The sequence below is a fragment of the Camelina sativa genome, chromosome 15 (genome assembly GCF_000633955.1).
Source record: "Camelina sativa cultivar DH55 chromosome 15, Cs, whole genome shotgun sequence".
Lineage (NCBI taxonomy): Eukaryota > Viridiplantae > Streptophyta > Magnoliopsida > Brassicales > Brassicaceae > Camelina > Camelina sativa.
Genome location: NC_025699.1, coordinates 12,099,973 through 12,115,616, shown reverse-complemented (window position 1 = coordinate 12,115,616; position 15,644 = coordinate 12,099,973). Strand labels below are relative to the sequence as shown.

Genomic DNA, 15,644 nt, shown 5'->3' with positions numbered 1-15,644 from the left:
CACGAGTGTACTACAACAACATAGCCGTTGCACACCCGATTCAAGCCGTATGTACTCTGGCGCACTTTCCGATGGAACATCAACTCTTCCTTGGCCAAATTGACAAACATTGGGTTCCCCAGACCTATGATGAAGCCAAGGACCACAAGGTTTGGCGAGACACAGTCGATGCCGAAAATACGGCCATGGTGCAAAATCACACATGGGACAAATCCGACTTACCCAAGGGCAAGAAAGCTGTGACCTCTCGGTATATCTTCACTATCAAGTATAAGAGCAATGGAGAGATTGAACATTACAAGGCCAGACTTGTGGCTCGTGGGTTTAGGCAAACGTATGGGGAGGATTACAAGGATACGTTTGCTCCGGTGGCCAAATTACACACAGTTCGAGTTATTCTCTCCTTGGCCGTAAACTTGGACTGGGATCTATGGCAAATGGATGTGAAGAATGCGTTCTTACAAGGCGAACTTGAGGATGAGGTCTACATGCGGCCACCGCCTGGCTTAGAGGATACCATAGGCCCGGGCAAGGTGCTGAAACTCAACAAGGCGATATACGGCCTTAAGCAATCACCTAGAGCTTGGTACCACAAGTTGAGCACAACCATGCTTGGGAGAGGCTTTCGCAAATCAGAATCGGATCATACACTCTTCACACTACCAAGTAACAAAGGTATAGTAGTCATTCTAGTATATGTTGATGATATCATCATATGTGGAAGTGACAAGGTAGGCATTCAAGAGACGAAGGAATTTATTAAGNCGACCTCTTCATCCGATCGGACACGCAACCTCTGAGTGATTCTTGAGAGACTCGGTATTGAGAATGATCGGATCATCAACGAGCCGGCCAAACCAACATCACCTAAACGCCCTAAGCCATTGAATGAGCCTGACCTTGATACACCAGAATACCCTGAGATACATCCCAATGACGAAACTGAGCTGCCCGCGGATTCAACCGAGCTGCCCGAGGAGAACAATGCCGAGTCACCCGAGGAACCGGCCGAGCAACTTGAGGAAATCATTACACCAGGGAGAGCCAGCTCGGAGGCTGGAACTATAGTCCCTCTTCGACGTAGCCAACGTCTCAAGTTTCCCCCATCCAACTGGAAGAACACACGAGTGTACTACAACAACATAGCCGTTGCACACCCGATTCAAGCCGTATGTACTCTGGCGCACTTTCCGATGGAACATCAACTCTTCCTTGGCCAAATTGACAAACATTGGGTTCCCCAGACCTATGATGAAGCCAAGGACCACAAGGTTTGGCGAGACACAGTCGATGCCGAAAATACGGCCATGGTGCAAAATCACACATGGGACAAATCCGACTTACCCAAGGGCAAGAAAGCTGTGACCTCTCGGTATATCTTCACTATCAAGTATAAGAGCAATGGAGAGATTGAACATTACAAGGCCAGACTTGTGGCTCGTGGGTTTAGGCAAACGTATGGGGAGGATTACAAGGATACGTTTGCTCCGGTGGCCAAATTACACACAGTTCGAGTTATTCTCTCCTTGGCCGTAAACTTGGACTGGGATCTATGGCAAATGGATGTGAAGAATGCGTTCTTACAAGGCGAACTTGAGGATGAGGTCTACATGCGGCCACCGCCTGGCTTAGAGGATACCATAGGCCCGGGCAAGGTGCTGAAACTCAACAAGGCGATATACGGCCTTAAGCAATCACCTAGAGCTTGGTACCACAAGTTGAGCACAACCATGCTTGGGAGAGGCTTTCGCAAATCAGAATCGGATCATACACTCTTCACACTACCAAGTAACAAAGGTATAGTAGTCATTCTAGTATATGTTGATGATATCATCATATGTGGAAGTGACAAGGTAGGCATTCAAGAGACGAAGGAATTTATTAAGTCAGTTTTTGATATTAAAGACCTTGGAGAGCTTAAGTATTTCCTTGGTATAGAAGTGTATAGGTCTGATGAAGGATTGTTTTTATCACAAAGAAAATATGCACTTGATCTCTTAAGTGAAGCAGGAAAGCTTGGATCAAAGGCTGTGACTACACCACTTGAGGAAAACTACAAGACAGCCGGAAAGGGGGAGCCTCCATTCGAGGATGTCACGCGATATAGACGCCTAGTGGGTAAGCTTATATATCTAACCATAACTAGGCCTGATCTTTGTTTTGCTGTGAACCAGGTGAGCCAACACATGCAAAACCCAACTAGACATCACTGGAACATGGTGAACCGAATCCTCAAATACATCAAGGGAGCTCCAGGACAAGGCATATGGATGGGCAGGAATAAGAGCACCGAGTTGATAGGATATTGCGACGCTGATTATGCCGGAGACCATGGGGATTGTCGCTCAACCACCGGATACTGCACATTCTTAGGAGGGAACCTAGTCACTTGGAAAAGCAAGAAACAAAAGGTTGTCTCGCTATCTAGTGCGGAGTCCGAGTATAGAGCCATGAGGAAGTTAACCACCGAGCTTATGTGGCTTAAAGCTCTATTGAAGGATCTTGGAGTCGAATCATCAACACCTATCACTATGCATTGTCATAATGAAGCAGCCATCCACATCGCCACCAATTCCGTATTCCACGAGAGAACGAAACATATCGAGGTTGATTGCCACAAGGTGCGAGAGCAGATTCAACTAGGTGTCACGCTTCCATGCCATACCGACACCAAAGAGCAACTAGCCGACATTTTCACAAAGGCGGCTAGTCCACAAGTGTGTGAATACATTCACCCTAAGCTTGGACTCATGGACCTCACCAAACCTTGAGATCCTATACTCTTTTTCCTTAAGTATAGTTTTTCCCAAGTGGTTTTCTATACTAAGGTTTTAATGAGGTAGGTGATCAATGGTTCAAGCTTGTGTCATGGGGTCCAATGACTAAGCTTGAGGGGGAGTGTGATTTGGGAACTTGATCATCGTGTCCGTACAATGGCCATCCGTACAACCTCCGTCGGGCCGTCCGTACGATCGTGAGGCCTAGTGGTGAGAAGCCCATGTAATGTCTCACAAGCCTCATATGAAAGACTTACCAAGTCTCTAGAACCTTCCTTCCCAACCGTTGGAGATTCAAAGCAAGTGGGAAGCCAAAGTCAACTTCGTATCACATGTTTAGTTAAGGAGTCTTAGATGTCTCTATCACTAAGATAATCGTGTAGCATATTGTAGAGAATATTCCCTAGCTGTATTGTCTATATTTAGGTTGTAACTATGTTCTAATTCAAGTAAGAAGCTTAATTCTTCTTCTATACTCTCTTCCTTACACTCTCATACTCTCTTTTACTCTCTCGTGCGAACACTCTCAAACTCATTTGATCATTACTCTCTCTCGTTTCTAAACTTACACCCACCTTCCAAAGTACACATTTGCTCCCATGATATCCAATGTAGTCCTTTACTGTTTGCTTTATTGCTCCACCAGAAATTGGCTATCGCACTAGTTAATTTTGAGCATATAGCTTTTGGTAAGAGAAAACACGAGATTACATATGTTGGAATTGCTTGTGCCACTGATTTGATCAGGACTTCCTTGCCTCCCTTGGATAAAGATTTCGAAGTCCATAAGTTTACCTTCTTATGGAGTCTATCCCTCACAAATGCAAAGACTTGTGCCTTTGACCCATGAATCTTCTCAGGGAGACCCAAGTATGTACCCATGCCTCCTTCTTGTGATATCCCAACAATAGATTTGATCTCTTGACGTATATGGGATGGGACCTCGATTCCAAACATGATGGAAGATTTGGAGAAGTTAATTTCTTGTCCAGACGCCTCGCCATAAAAGCGGATTATATCAATAATTTCCTTGCATTGCTGAGGATCGGCTCTGCAGAAGAATAAACTGTCGTCTGCAAAAAGTAAGTGGGAAACACGTGGGCTTGCGTTCAAAATACGTAAACCCTGGATCTTTCCTTCTCTTTCTGCGTTCCTAATCTGAGCAATTAAGGCCTCAGTACAAAGTATAAATAGGTATGGAGAAATTGAGTCCCCCTAACGAATCCCACCTGTTGGTCTAATTCGACCCTTGGGATCTCCATTGATCAAAATACGGTAGGAGACGGTAATGCATTCCATTATCCAACCCACCCATTTTTGATCAAATCCCATTTTTTCCATCAAAGCTCTTAAGAAATTCCATTCCACCCTATCATAAGCTTTACTCATGTCCGTTTTTATTGCCATAAATTTTTTCCGGTTGGCCTGATTAGAACGGAGGGCATGAAAGTTTTCTTGAGCAATGAGGATATTATCTGTGATTAATCTTCCTGACACAAAGGCAGATTGGGTCTCGGATATAAGTTCCAACAAAAACTTCTTAAGACGTAAGCTCAGAATTTTTGAGATGACCTTATAGCTCACTTTACACAAGCTAATAGGGCGAAATTTTGACATTTCACGAGGTCGTTCTCCTTTCAGGATTAAACATATATTTGTTTCATTTAGCTTGCCATCAAAAATTCCAGAGCTAAAAAAGTTCTTCACCATCTTAGTGAGATCGCCTTTTATGGTTTCCCAAAATTTTTGGAAAAATAAAGCAGTCATCCCATCTGGTCCTGGAGCCTTTCCCGGATTCAGGGAAACAAAGCTCGTTTGACCTCCTCTTCTGAGATATCTTTCGTGAGATGCTCGTTCATAGCAGGTGTGACCAGAGTTGGTACGTCCTTAATGGCCAAAGTAGGGTCGCTCGCATTCGAGGATGAAAAGAGATTGTCAAAATACTCCACCGCTACTTTTTCTATTCCTTCTTCTGTATCAACCCAGACTCCAAGTTGATTAAGGATACCAGTGATCTTGTTCCTTGCCCTCCTTTTTTTTGATGAAGCGTGGAAGAATTTTGTATTTTTATCTCCTTCTGCAAGCCAAAGTTCTCTGCTTTTTTGGTACCAATATGCCTCTTCTTCCCTATAAGCTTCAAAGAGCCGCCATTTTAGGTTGAGGAGAGTTTCCGACAATGCTTGATCATCTCCATAGGTCTCATCAATCTTTTCTTGAAGTTCCTTAATAAGCTTTTTGGAGTTTGTTTGATTATTTTTCTTCCAAATGGAGATTGCTCTTTTACAGTTTTGGATTTTTTTTCAAGATGGATCGTTCGACAGAATTGTCGTCCCCTCCCCATCCATCTATCACCGCCTCTTTGAGGCCTGGCTTGTCTATCCAATGCTTGTCAAACATAAACCTTCTCAAAAACTTTTTTGGACGTGTAAGAATAGATGCAAGGAGGGGACGATGGTCCGACCCCCATATCTTCATATACTCCACATTAGTGTGGGAAAATAAATAGTGTCACTCTTCATTTCCCAAGGCTCTATCTAAGCGACACCGAATCTTACCATTTAACCGCTGACCAATCCATGAAAATTGGTTTCCTTGGTAAGGGAAATCAATGAGACCACATGAATCAATCATTGCACGGAAAGGTAGAAACGAGGCTTCTGATCTTTTTTTTCCTCCTCTTTTTTCGTGATTCCCTGTTATTTCGTTGAAATCCCCAATAATAAACCAAGGCTCGGATCTTGAAACTCCAATACGCATTAGTCTTTCCCACACATAATCGCGATTTGCAGGGACAGGGTCGCCATAAATAAATGACATATAGACCCGATTTCCATTAATGATAGTTTCAATGTCGATTAACCGATCATCTAATAACAAAAACTTTACTGGAAAATCATTCGAATACAATAAAGCTAAACCGTCGCTAGTGCCTTCAGGATTGACGGTTTAAAGGTTATCAAAACCTAAATCCGCTTGAACGTCTTGCAGATAATACTTGTCATTTTTTGTTTCCGACAGAAATAAGAAACCTGGTGAGTATATCCGACACATCTCACGCAGTCGACGACGAGTCAATTTGGCTCCTGCCCCTTGGCAATTCCATGCTATTATCCTCATTTATTAGTTCCGGAGGGAGAATAAGACCCCACCGTACTAACTTTAAAACGATTGATTGTGAGCTCTAGCAATGGCACCCTGAGACCGGGACATAATAAGTAACATTGCAAGAATAAGCATTCCTTAAAGGAAGATTTTATAGATGATCTCTCATTTAGTGAGGAAGTTATTACAAATTGGCAAATGCTATTGGGCTTTGGACACGTCCTCTTTACTAAACCAACATTATCCCACTCCAAATAATTTGCAGTAGAGGCCCACCAAAAGGAATTAGTTCGAAATTTTCAGAGACAATCTGGCACGGAACCATGTCGTCGAAGCTTTTGTTCTCTAACTAATGTAGAGAAATCCAGTGATGTGAGCATCAGTATGTTAATCGGTTTTCTCCATGAGGGTGTGTCTAAGGTTGGAGCCCTTGGATTCACCAACTAGCTCCAGATGTTTGACCGATGAGAAGGGTGAGATCGAATCAGCCGAGTGAACACGAGTTTTATCACCGACCCCATATCTTGCTTTGTTAAAAGGCTTTACATTCGATATGGTTGTTCCACCGGTGAAGAGCTCACCAGATCTAGATTTAGCTTCAAAATAGGCATGAACCAGCGGTTGGAACGAGGTCTATGACATCCCTTAAAACCAAATGAGACATAAATTGAGAAGGATCTGGCCGGTGACAAAGCAGGGTGAAGGGTATGCCACAGCTCATTCTTCAAGTAAGGAGGTCTCCGTTCCAATGATAGGGACCAGAGGTAGATAGGTGGAAATGGTTCCCAATTGAGAGTTTTCAGAAGCTCCTTCACAATTGTGAGGAAGTCTTTCGATCTGAGACCGAAGAGGACAAGAGTATCAGCACCCAGTTGGAGAGGGAGTGGTCTCACGAGGAATNCTCCTTCACAACTGTGAGAAAGTTTTTCGATCTGAGACCAAAGAGGACAAGAGTGTCAGCACCCAGTTGGAGAGGGAATGGTCTCACGAGGAATGCCGAGCTTGCCTTGGGTAACCGGCAGAAGGATAGAGCAGAGTAAGGAAAGATCTCACCAGAAATCATGGTGGAAACAAAGTGGAAATAAGAGGAGCCTAGGAGATTCGAGCAGTCCTTATCACTAACCATGTCTTGTTCTTTCCATGAACAGAGAGGTGAGATTGTCTTTGAGCCTAAGGCCAATAAGTAAAGAAAATGACTTAGCATTTAGCTAGAGAAAACATCTGTAGGGCTTAGCATAATGCTAGAGTGATTCTTCTGCTTCATAAGAGTTGAGAGGAGAGAGAAGCGGCTCTGAAAAAAGCTGTATTTGGAGAAGGATAAGGGAAATAAAATGTAGTCTTGTAGATCTAGGCCGAATTAGCAAAGATCCAGGGAAAAGCATATAACAGAAGAGGAGAGGAGGGCGAGAGGAGCTCAGATCTGTTGTTGGAGATCTAAAACATCACTCCGTCTCCGTCCGTACAGAACACCGCAAGCGGCCATTCCTTTCTTTTTTTTTTTTTTTTTGTCAAACATACACTCCATTAACTTAAGTTACAAGGTTCTTGGTACTCCACTCTAAGAGAAGTATAATGCACCCAACTAACTTATACAGGAGGAAAGATAGACACAGTGTGTTGCTTAAACACAAGCACAACACTCGGAACAAGCTACAACAAATGGTAAAACAAGCTTGCGAGCAACTACAGTAGAAAGAACACAAGATACAATAAGTACTGAAACTAAGATAAAGAGGTCTATAGACCCTATAGATAGTGAGAACCACCAAGAAGATAGGCCACATGAAGTGACAGTAAGCTGCCCAAGACCAATTCATTGGCCAAAAAACGACGATTTGCCACAGTGGAATGCTGAGATTCCGACGGGTTTTTGTAAACCTAGCTCGCACTAAAGATGGTAAGTCTTCAGCTCCCTGGACAGGGAGAGTAGGTTGGGAACAAGTTCCCAGAAGTCGAGTGACGGAGAAAATATCTGAGATAATACCATCTTGCCACATCACTTTGAAAGAGCTTAACCAAATGAATAGCAGAGAGAGTGAAACAAGATGGATTTGAGTAGTCAAGGGAGTGAAACCGAGGGAGCACCATGAGAGCCAACACCAACAAGTTAAATTTACAGAGGATCTCTCCTTTTAGGAGGAAGTTCTTCTGAGGAATCTCTCATTGAATGAGGATATTGAGCTTTTCTCAATAGAACAGACAACATTTGTATCTTTCAGGTTTAATAGCCATATACGTACCCTCACAGGTGGGTTCATGGAGATTTTCCTACAGAGATGGGCACACGTTCTTTCATTGGAGAGATATGAGAAGGAGGGGCTCTCCTCAAGGGAGGAGTTAGACAACACGAACATCAAAGGGTGGCCCTCGTTAACGCAACACAATGGTGATGATGGTTCCTCCAAAAAAAGATTGTGGTTCTGTGTCATTGGTGTCACCAGAGAATCCCTGCCAATGTCTATAGGGTCTCGGCTTACATATGTAATCCGCTGTAAAAAGGTAGCAAGCGAATTACATGGTAAAACCGGAATTGTAGTAATGAGACTATACCAGAAGACGAAACAAACAAGCCATATCCTCAGGGAAAGGGAGGAACCTAGAAAAAACACTTCCAGTCGACGGCATGTACAGAGGGTTCTGTCCCTTGAGATGATTGAAGCCTTCCAATCATGGTATGGTATCTGGCGGATCTGCACCCTCCATCATACCGTTGTTCATCTCCACAGATACTCTCGATAACGTCTCCTTTTGATGTAGTTTCACACCCTCACCCCCTATGGAAGTGGATCCTTGTCTGGACTTTCTCGGCTTCAAAGGCACTGGAGTTGTACTTTGACCCTTAGTTGAGAATCGAAGGTTTAACAGCTTTTTTGAGGCGGCCATTCCTTTCTCTATAATGAAAGTTATGATTCCTTTAGAACCTGCTTTGTTTTCTATTGTTAAAAGGCATAATAAGTCAATTAGTTGAACTTGAGTAAATAGGGATGCATCGACACCAGTATAAGAAAGTAAATACATCAAAGTAAATGATAAGTGTGAAAGAAATAAGATTAGTAAGGTTTACTTATAGATCTCTTCCTCTACTCATCTAAAATAATCCAAATGTAAATCCTTGAATTTAATTTAAGAATCCGGAAATCCACTTCTTTTGTAGGGGCTAATGATTTACACTGCCAATTGGATTCTTTTTACCCTCCTCCGTGAACACATTGCACATGCCATTGCTCTCAAAGTTAAGTTTGTGACTAAGCTAAGGGGAAGACGTCTTAAAGACAAGATATCCGTAAACAATTTATTAAGCATCATGATTGATGGTTATTCTAGGTTACCATGAATGTGGCAAGCCAAAAGATCAATTTCATTACCAAGTGGAGGCTAAACTAGTTCACATAATAATTCTTTAGACATGGGAATGGTTTGTACCTTCTTAAGACGATGCTTAGTCATAGCAAGCATGATGTCATATCATCGTAGATTGATTATATAGCGACGTGATTAGTGACTTTTCAGATCCAATACTGCTCAAAAAAGTATGAATTTCTCCCATTATTAATGACTTTGCTATTCTTCGCAATGATCATCTGACTCGCAACATATGCAACAAATGCCATAAACGTTCTGAAGAAAAAGTAGTTTACAAATAGCTGGAGATTTTTGGCTCTCTGAATTGGCTAGGTTGACGGCGTGGCATATATGTATACTTTACACTTAACAACACTGTTCAGAGAAAAAAGCATTATGGGAATAGTGAAAAATGAGAAAAAAAATAAAAGTAGAAATCACTATGGGAATAGTGAAAATGGCTAGCGTCTATAAGCTATATTCTAAAATGAATACAAATGCAAGTCTTCTTTTTACCATAAGAGGATTCTACAGGATAGTGAGAGTGAGAGAATCATTACAAAATCATACCTTTAGAACAGTATCGTCTCCAGGTCGACTAATACCTTGTACCGTTCACTGAGGAGTCCTCATTCCACATTGCTCTAACTGATTCCATAACCAAATATCAATAAAAGGATACGATTTTTATCTGATTCTCAGAGACGAACCTATGTGATTCTCAGACTTGTACTCGGCCCACTGGGCTTTTCTAGATATGGCTCAAATACGTTTTTCACGTGTCTAGCTTTCTTGAAGACTCTGGTGTTGCCATACGATATTCGATATTTATGTCACTAGTAGTATAACATGTCAAGTCAAGTCTACCTTTCTCATCAAGCAAGAAAGACTTCTCATATGCTTTGTTGATCAAGTAAAGTTAACTTTATTTTAAAGAAACGGTGTACAAAAAAAGAATAAAGAATACTAGCTACTACACTGTAACTGTTTCAATATAGACAAGTAACATTAGAAAAATGCAAAGGGAAACGCATTGGTTGCGTAAGGAATTTTAGAATGTATTACAAACAAAGAAATGTTCGCATTCTTAATTCACATATATATATATATATATATATATATATATATAAAGACGTACCAAGACTCTCAAATCATCTATATATATCCATCATAAATTTCATATCCTCCGTGTTCCGTTCAGCCATGAATTGTGAGTCAAAGCAGCAATCTGTTCATCCTCTTCTCTTATGCCCTTATGCAAACTTTAAAAACAAGGAAGACGACTTTCGCTGGATACATTTCAGAGAGTCACCAACTCTTCCCAATGCCGACAAGTCTACATTATCATCTTTATCACACATCCGTCCCTTAGATTTGTGCAACAGCAAAGACGGTACATATGACGAGTTCTTATGCCAGATTTGTGAGAAACCCTTGGTCGGTACTTTATTTTGTTCCTGCAAAGAATGTCTTAGCGAATTTCCAATTGCTTTTACCTACTACCACAAAGAGTGTATGGAGCCGATACAAAATCACCCGCATCATCCAAAACATTCTCTCCGACTTCAAGCTAATTATTCGAGTAAGATATGCTTATGTTGTTCAGATGATTTTTATTGGGTTTACCATTGCTCTCTATGCGATTTTACTATCTGTCCATATTGTGCTAGAAAGCCACCACTCCTTGCAATAGACCGTCCAAAAAGGCATGAGCATACCCTCTTTTGTTTTCCTCGAACAAGCTCATTGATTTGTGACATTTGTGGGTTGAGTAATACTAGGTCTATGATGTATTCATGTCGTCAATGTGATTTTGTAGCCCATAAAACTTGTGCTTACTTGCCATCCATCATAAGAATATCACGTCATGAACACCGCCTCTCTTTCACTTCTTCACTAACTCCTGANGCGAATTTCCAATTGCTTTAACCTACTACCACAAAGAGTGTATGGAGCCGATACAAAATCACCCGCATCATCCAAAACATTCTCTCCGACTTCAAGCTAATTATTCGAGTAAGATATGCTTATGTTGTTCAGATGATTTTTATTGGGTTTACCATTGCTCTCTATGCGATTTTACTATCTGTCCATATTGTGCTAGAAAGCCACCACTCCTTGCAATAGACCGTCCAAAAAGGCATGAGCATACCCTCTTTTGTTTTCCTCGAACAAGCTCATTGATTTGTGACATTTGTGGGTTGAGTAATACTAGGTCTATGATGTATTCATGTCGTCAATGTGATTTTGTAGCCCATAAAACTTGTGCTTACTTGCCATCCATCATAAGAATATCACGTCATGAACACCGCCTCTCTTTCACTTCTTCACTAACTCCTGAAAAATGGTTGTGTGGAGTGTGTCGTGGGAAGATAGACACAAATTATGGAAGATATTATTGCGTCAAGGGTTGCATTTATGGTGTTCATTCTAAATGTGCAACCAGAAAAGATGTATGGGATGGAAAAGAACTTGATGGACAACAAGAAGATCCATATGAAGATATTATTAAGTCGTTCGATGAGATAAGTGATGGAATCATACGACATTTCAGTCATCAAAATCATCATATGAGACTCGACGATGAGACCAATAGAAAATTTGACGAGAACAAACGTTGTCAAGCATGCACACTTGCTATCTGTGATGAAATTATTTACAGCTGCATGCAATGTGATTTTATCCTCCATCAAGAATGTGCCCATCTTTCTCGTAAGAAACAACATGCGACGCATCCTCATCCCCTTAGGCTACAAGTGGATGATATAGAGGATTCACTCATATGTGAAGCTTGTAAGCGTGAAAGCAATGGGTTCGCATACTTGTGTTGTGAGGAGAGATGCGATTTCATATTAGACGTACGTTGTGCTTCTTTATCCGAGACATGTGATCGTCGATGTCATCCACATCCCTTGTTTCTTACATCTGACCCTCAAACTTCACAAAGTTGTTCGATTTGCAATAAACTTAGACGCCATCGTCTAAACTGTGGAGAATGTGGTTTTGTCATGTGTTTTAAATGTGCAACATTACCTAATAAGCTAAGGTACAAGCATGATGAACATTTTCTCATTTTTTCTTATGATAAGAAAGTAAAGGGTCAGTATTTGTGTGATGCTTGTGAAAAAGAAGCTGATCCGAATAAAGGGATTTATATGTGCAAGAATTGCAATGTCATACTGCATATTAAATGCTTACTTGGAGATAAGGTCATGTATATGATGCCTGGTAAAAGAATCATCTTTCGTCAATTAAAGATTGATATTCTTCTCAATAATCGTCTTACTCGCGACATATGCAGCCAATGCAATAAACGTTGTAAAAATAAAGTCGTCTACAAAATATTTGATAGAGAAATATTATGCTCTTTTTGCTGTGTGTTAAATCGTAAACCTTAATGTGATAGTATTATATTGTTCTTTATCCACTTTTCTCTTCATAACGAATGTATTATTTGGTCATAAATTTAAGTGTACACGACCTTTTTCCAAAACCATTCAAAGATAATTGAACTATCGCATAATCATATCTCCTATTGGACAAAATCTTACATCATGTTTGGTGCATGCCCTATTTACTCAGAACAGATACTTATCCAAGAGATACAACACAGAGAGCTCTTTGTTTACCAATTGTGGCATAAACTGGTAAACAAAGAAAAATAATGTGGACAACAACAAAAAGAAGTCAATACCGTTACTGTGCTCCCTTGAGTGATGATGCCACTACTTGCTTAAGTAGTTTAACCTTGTTGAAATCTGCAGGACAATAGCTTTTCTCTACTTCCCAAGCGAGCTGTGACATTCCATTAAAGGATGATTTTGCTCCCTTTTCATCTGTTACTTCCATCGGAAATGGAATCCTCACATCATATACACCTCGTGGAGACCATACTCGGAGGTCGAATCCAAGCCTATCCATCCATATCATCTTTGTTTCTGAAACCTGGTGTGAATAAGAAAAATGAATGATAATCCTGAACAAACAAGTGAAACTAGTAGCTTTGCTCCTGAGATTAAACATTCTTTAGAGTATTTGCATAGCATGCTGAATATACTAAGTTACTAACCACAAAGTCCAGATCCACGTATACGTTGCAGAAACGAAAAATGTCTTCCATGTTGTTAGTGTTGATCTGGTTGACAATGTCTTCTGCAACATCTCGAAGAGGATCAGGACTTGCATTTTTATAATCTGATGACGCCACCCAGATTCCATCCTGTAAAAGGATTCAAAACGTTGTTATCAGAGTATTCAGGAAATGCACGTGTTCTTTGTTACGATATAAAGAGAGAATTAATTGTCAAAAGAAACTGGAAGAGCTTGCGATTTCTACCTCCATAAAATCTTCCATTTGGAGTACACGGTCAACTGCAACAACATATAAACTATCCTCCTCAACTTCTTCCCCAAATTTTTTCCTCCATGTGGCACTAAGACGCTACATCAAACATTGTGAAGACTTCGATTCAATTCAAGTAAAAGCACATGAAGAGAGCAATAAACCTACCATCGTGCAATCAGTGTTATGAGAAATAGCCAAACTGGTTTCCACATACATCTCCAAGAGGCTACGGAAAAGTCGAAAACCAACACCACTATCCAAAACTACACACTCAATAGCTCCTTAAAATACCAATAGAAAGCACTATGGAAATAGTGAATATGGCTAACGTCAAAGCTATAATCTAAAATGAATATAAATGATGCAAGTCTTCTTTTTTACCCTAAGAGACATTAACAGATCAATCAAGAAACCTTATCGTCCAAACAAAGTATCATAAACAATGCACAGTTAGATAAAATACTCCAAGACTAATGATGTGTTCTTTGGAATGAGAGAGATTTTAGTAAAAAAGCTCATACCTTTAGAACAGTATCGTCTCCAGGTCGACTAATACTACCTTGTATCGTACACTGAGGAGTCCTCAACCCACATTGCTCTAACTGATTCCATAAACAAGAATCAAAAAAGGATACGATCAGAAGAAACAATAACCAAATACTTATAAAAGGAGTAAACTTTGCAACTTTACAAAGAAGGAATTGAGCAAAAAAAAGAGGAGGACGGACCTGAACATGAAGAGAAGACCTCTTGTCAGGAGAGAAAGTGCGGTTGAGGCAAAGAACAGGAGTGCCATCTTGGTCAACGGCGAAGCGAACTCCAACGCCGAGAGGCCAGCCGTCGTGGGTCAAAGTGGATAGAGTTCCGACTGATGAAAGCTCCATGATACTCCTCGATACCTCCGCCGGAAAGGGCTTGTGAGTCGTCGAAGCGGAGGTCGCCGTCAACGGAGTAGCGGAAGCCGTTGAAACAGAGCATCGGAGCGAAATTGGACGAAATGGGTCTCGTTTTAGAGAGATGAATTCGCGTCTCTCGGTGGGTTTGGCGAAATTAGGAGATGGGAGAAGAGTGAGAGCGAAGGATTGGGTTTGGAGTTGCATTTTTTGGTTTGCTCTGAGAGAGAGAGAGAGAGATAGAGAAAAGGACTCTGCCTTTGTATTTGACGAAATCAAGATAAACAAAAAAAACTTCGAATAGAACAAACCGGAGAGTCGTAACCGATGTAAACCGAAACAAAATTTTCCCGGTTATTGTGTTTTATAATGTGGACTTCATCTTCACTACACAATCATTTTTTTTTCCTACATAAAATCCAAAAAATCGCTCAGAAAATGTAGCTTGAAATTAGGATTTCGTTCATTATTTTATTTGTTGGAGTTATTATTAGTCATTTTCTGTTTGCTACTTTGCTTATATTTGTTTCCAAAAATCATATACAACAATAGTATATCGTAGATGTATTGACGTCTGCATTGGGTAAAAGAGAATTGAAGAAGAGAGTTACACCAAAAAGTTATGAAGTGGTGTAGTAGTTGCACACTGTGTTACGCTACAATTCAACAATCAATCAAGTGTTCATTGTGACCACCTCACAAACTTAAAAGACAAGGAATAAAAAAGAAAGAAAACACAGAAGAGTCATCAGTCATGCATGAATAATAATCATTGTCATTGATCAACTGATCAGCATGTGTTTTTCCTGATGTTCCACCAAATTTTTCTGTGTGTAAACCGGCTTTTTATAATTATGGAGACATGACTAGTGGTTACTATTCGCCTGAACAGTGAACACGGTTCTGAATATAATCAGTTTAGGTCGGTTCGAGATCTAATTTTGTTTTCAACTACTTTTATATATTCCTTCCGTTTCAAAATATAGGATGTTTTGGAGAAGTTTTTTGTTTCATAATATAGGATGTCTTCAAATTTCAATGCAACTTTTAGATTACTTTAGTATTTTATATTATGCAGTATTGTTTTTGATTGGTTGAATTTGTTAAAAGTAAAACTTCTTAATCTGCGTGCTTTACTTAAAACATCCTATATTTTGAAACGGAGGGAGTATTAGTTTAACAACC

General features: G+C 40.5%; 2 protein-coding genes across 2 annotated transcripts; one reads left to right on the top strand and one right to left on the bottom strand.

Moving 5' to 3' along the window:
* Positions 11,151–12,814, top strand: LOC104746538. Its single transcript, XM_010468046.1, has 2 exons — positions 11,151–11,237; positions 11,475–12,814. Exons 1-2 carry the CDS (start codon positions 11,171–11,173, stop codon positions 12,617–12,619), a joined length of 1,212 nt encoding a protein of 403 aa, XP_010466348.1. The 5' UTR covers positions 11,151–11,170; the 3' UTR covers positions 12,620–12,814.
* LOC104746539 (glutamyl-tRNA reductase-binding protein, chloroplastic) lies at positions 12,734–14,731 on the bottom strand. Its single transcript, XM_010468047.1, has 5 exons — positions 14,295–14,731; positions 14,088–14,168; positions 13,558–13,662; positions 13,291–13,440; positions 12,734–13,166 (listed from the first exon to the last, which is right to left on the bottom strand). Exons 1-5 carry the CDS (start codon positions 14,664–14,666, stop codon positions 12,918–12,920), a joined length of 957 nt encoding a protein of 318 aa, XP_010466349.1. The 5' UTR covers positions 14,667–14,731; the 3' UTR covers positions 12,734–12,917.

Bases quoted from the DNA above. Each gene is read 5' to 3' on its own strand.
- LOC104746539 (XM_010468047.1), bottom strand. From the start codon at position 14,666: ATGCAACTCCAAACCCAATCCTTCGCTCTCACTCTTCTCCCATCTCCT. The intron at 13,663-14,087 runs GTATGAGCTTTT...TGTTTGATGTAG, and splicing joins GAGACGATACTGTTCTAAAG to CGTCTTAGTGCCACATGGAG. The intron at 13,167-13,290 runs GTTAGTAACTTA...TATTCACACCAG, and splicing joins ACGTGGATCTGGACTTTGTG to GTTTCAGAAACAAAGATGAT.
- LOC104746538 (XM_010468046.1), top strand. From the start codon at position 11,171: ATGGAGCCGATACAAAATCACCCGCATCATCCAAAACATTCTCTCCGA. The intron at 11,238-11,474 runs GTAAGATATGCT...GTGATTTTGTAG, and splicing joins ACTTCAAGCTAATTATTCGA to CCCATAAAACTTGTGCTTAC.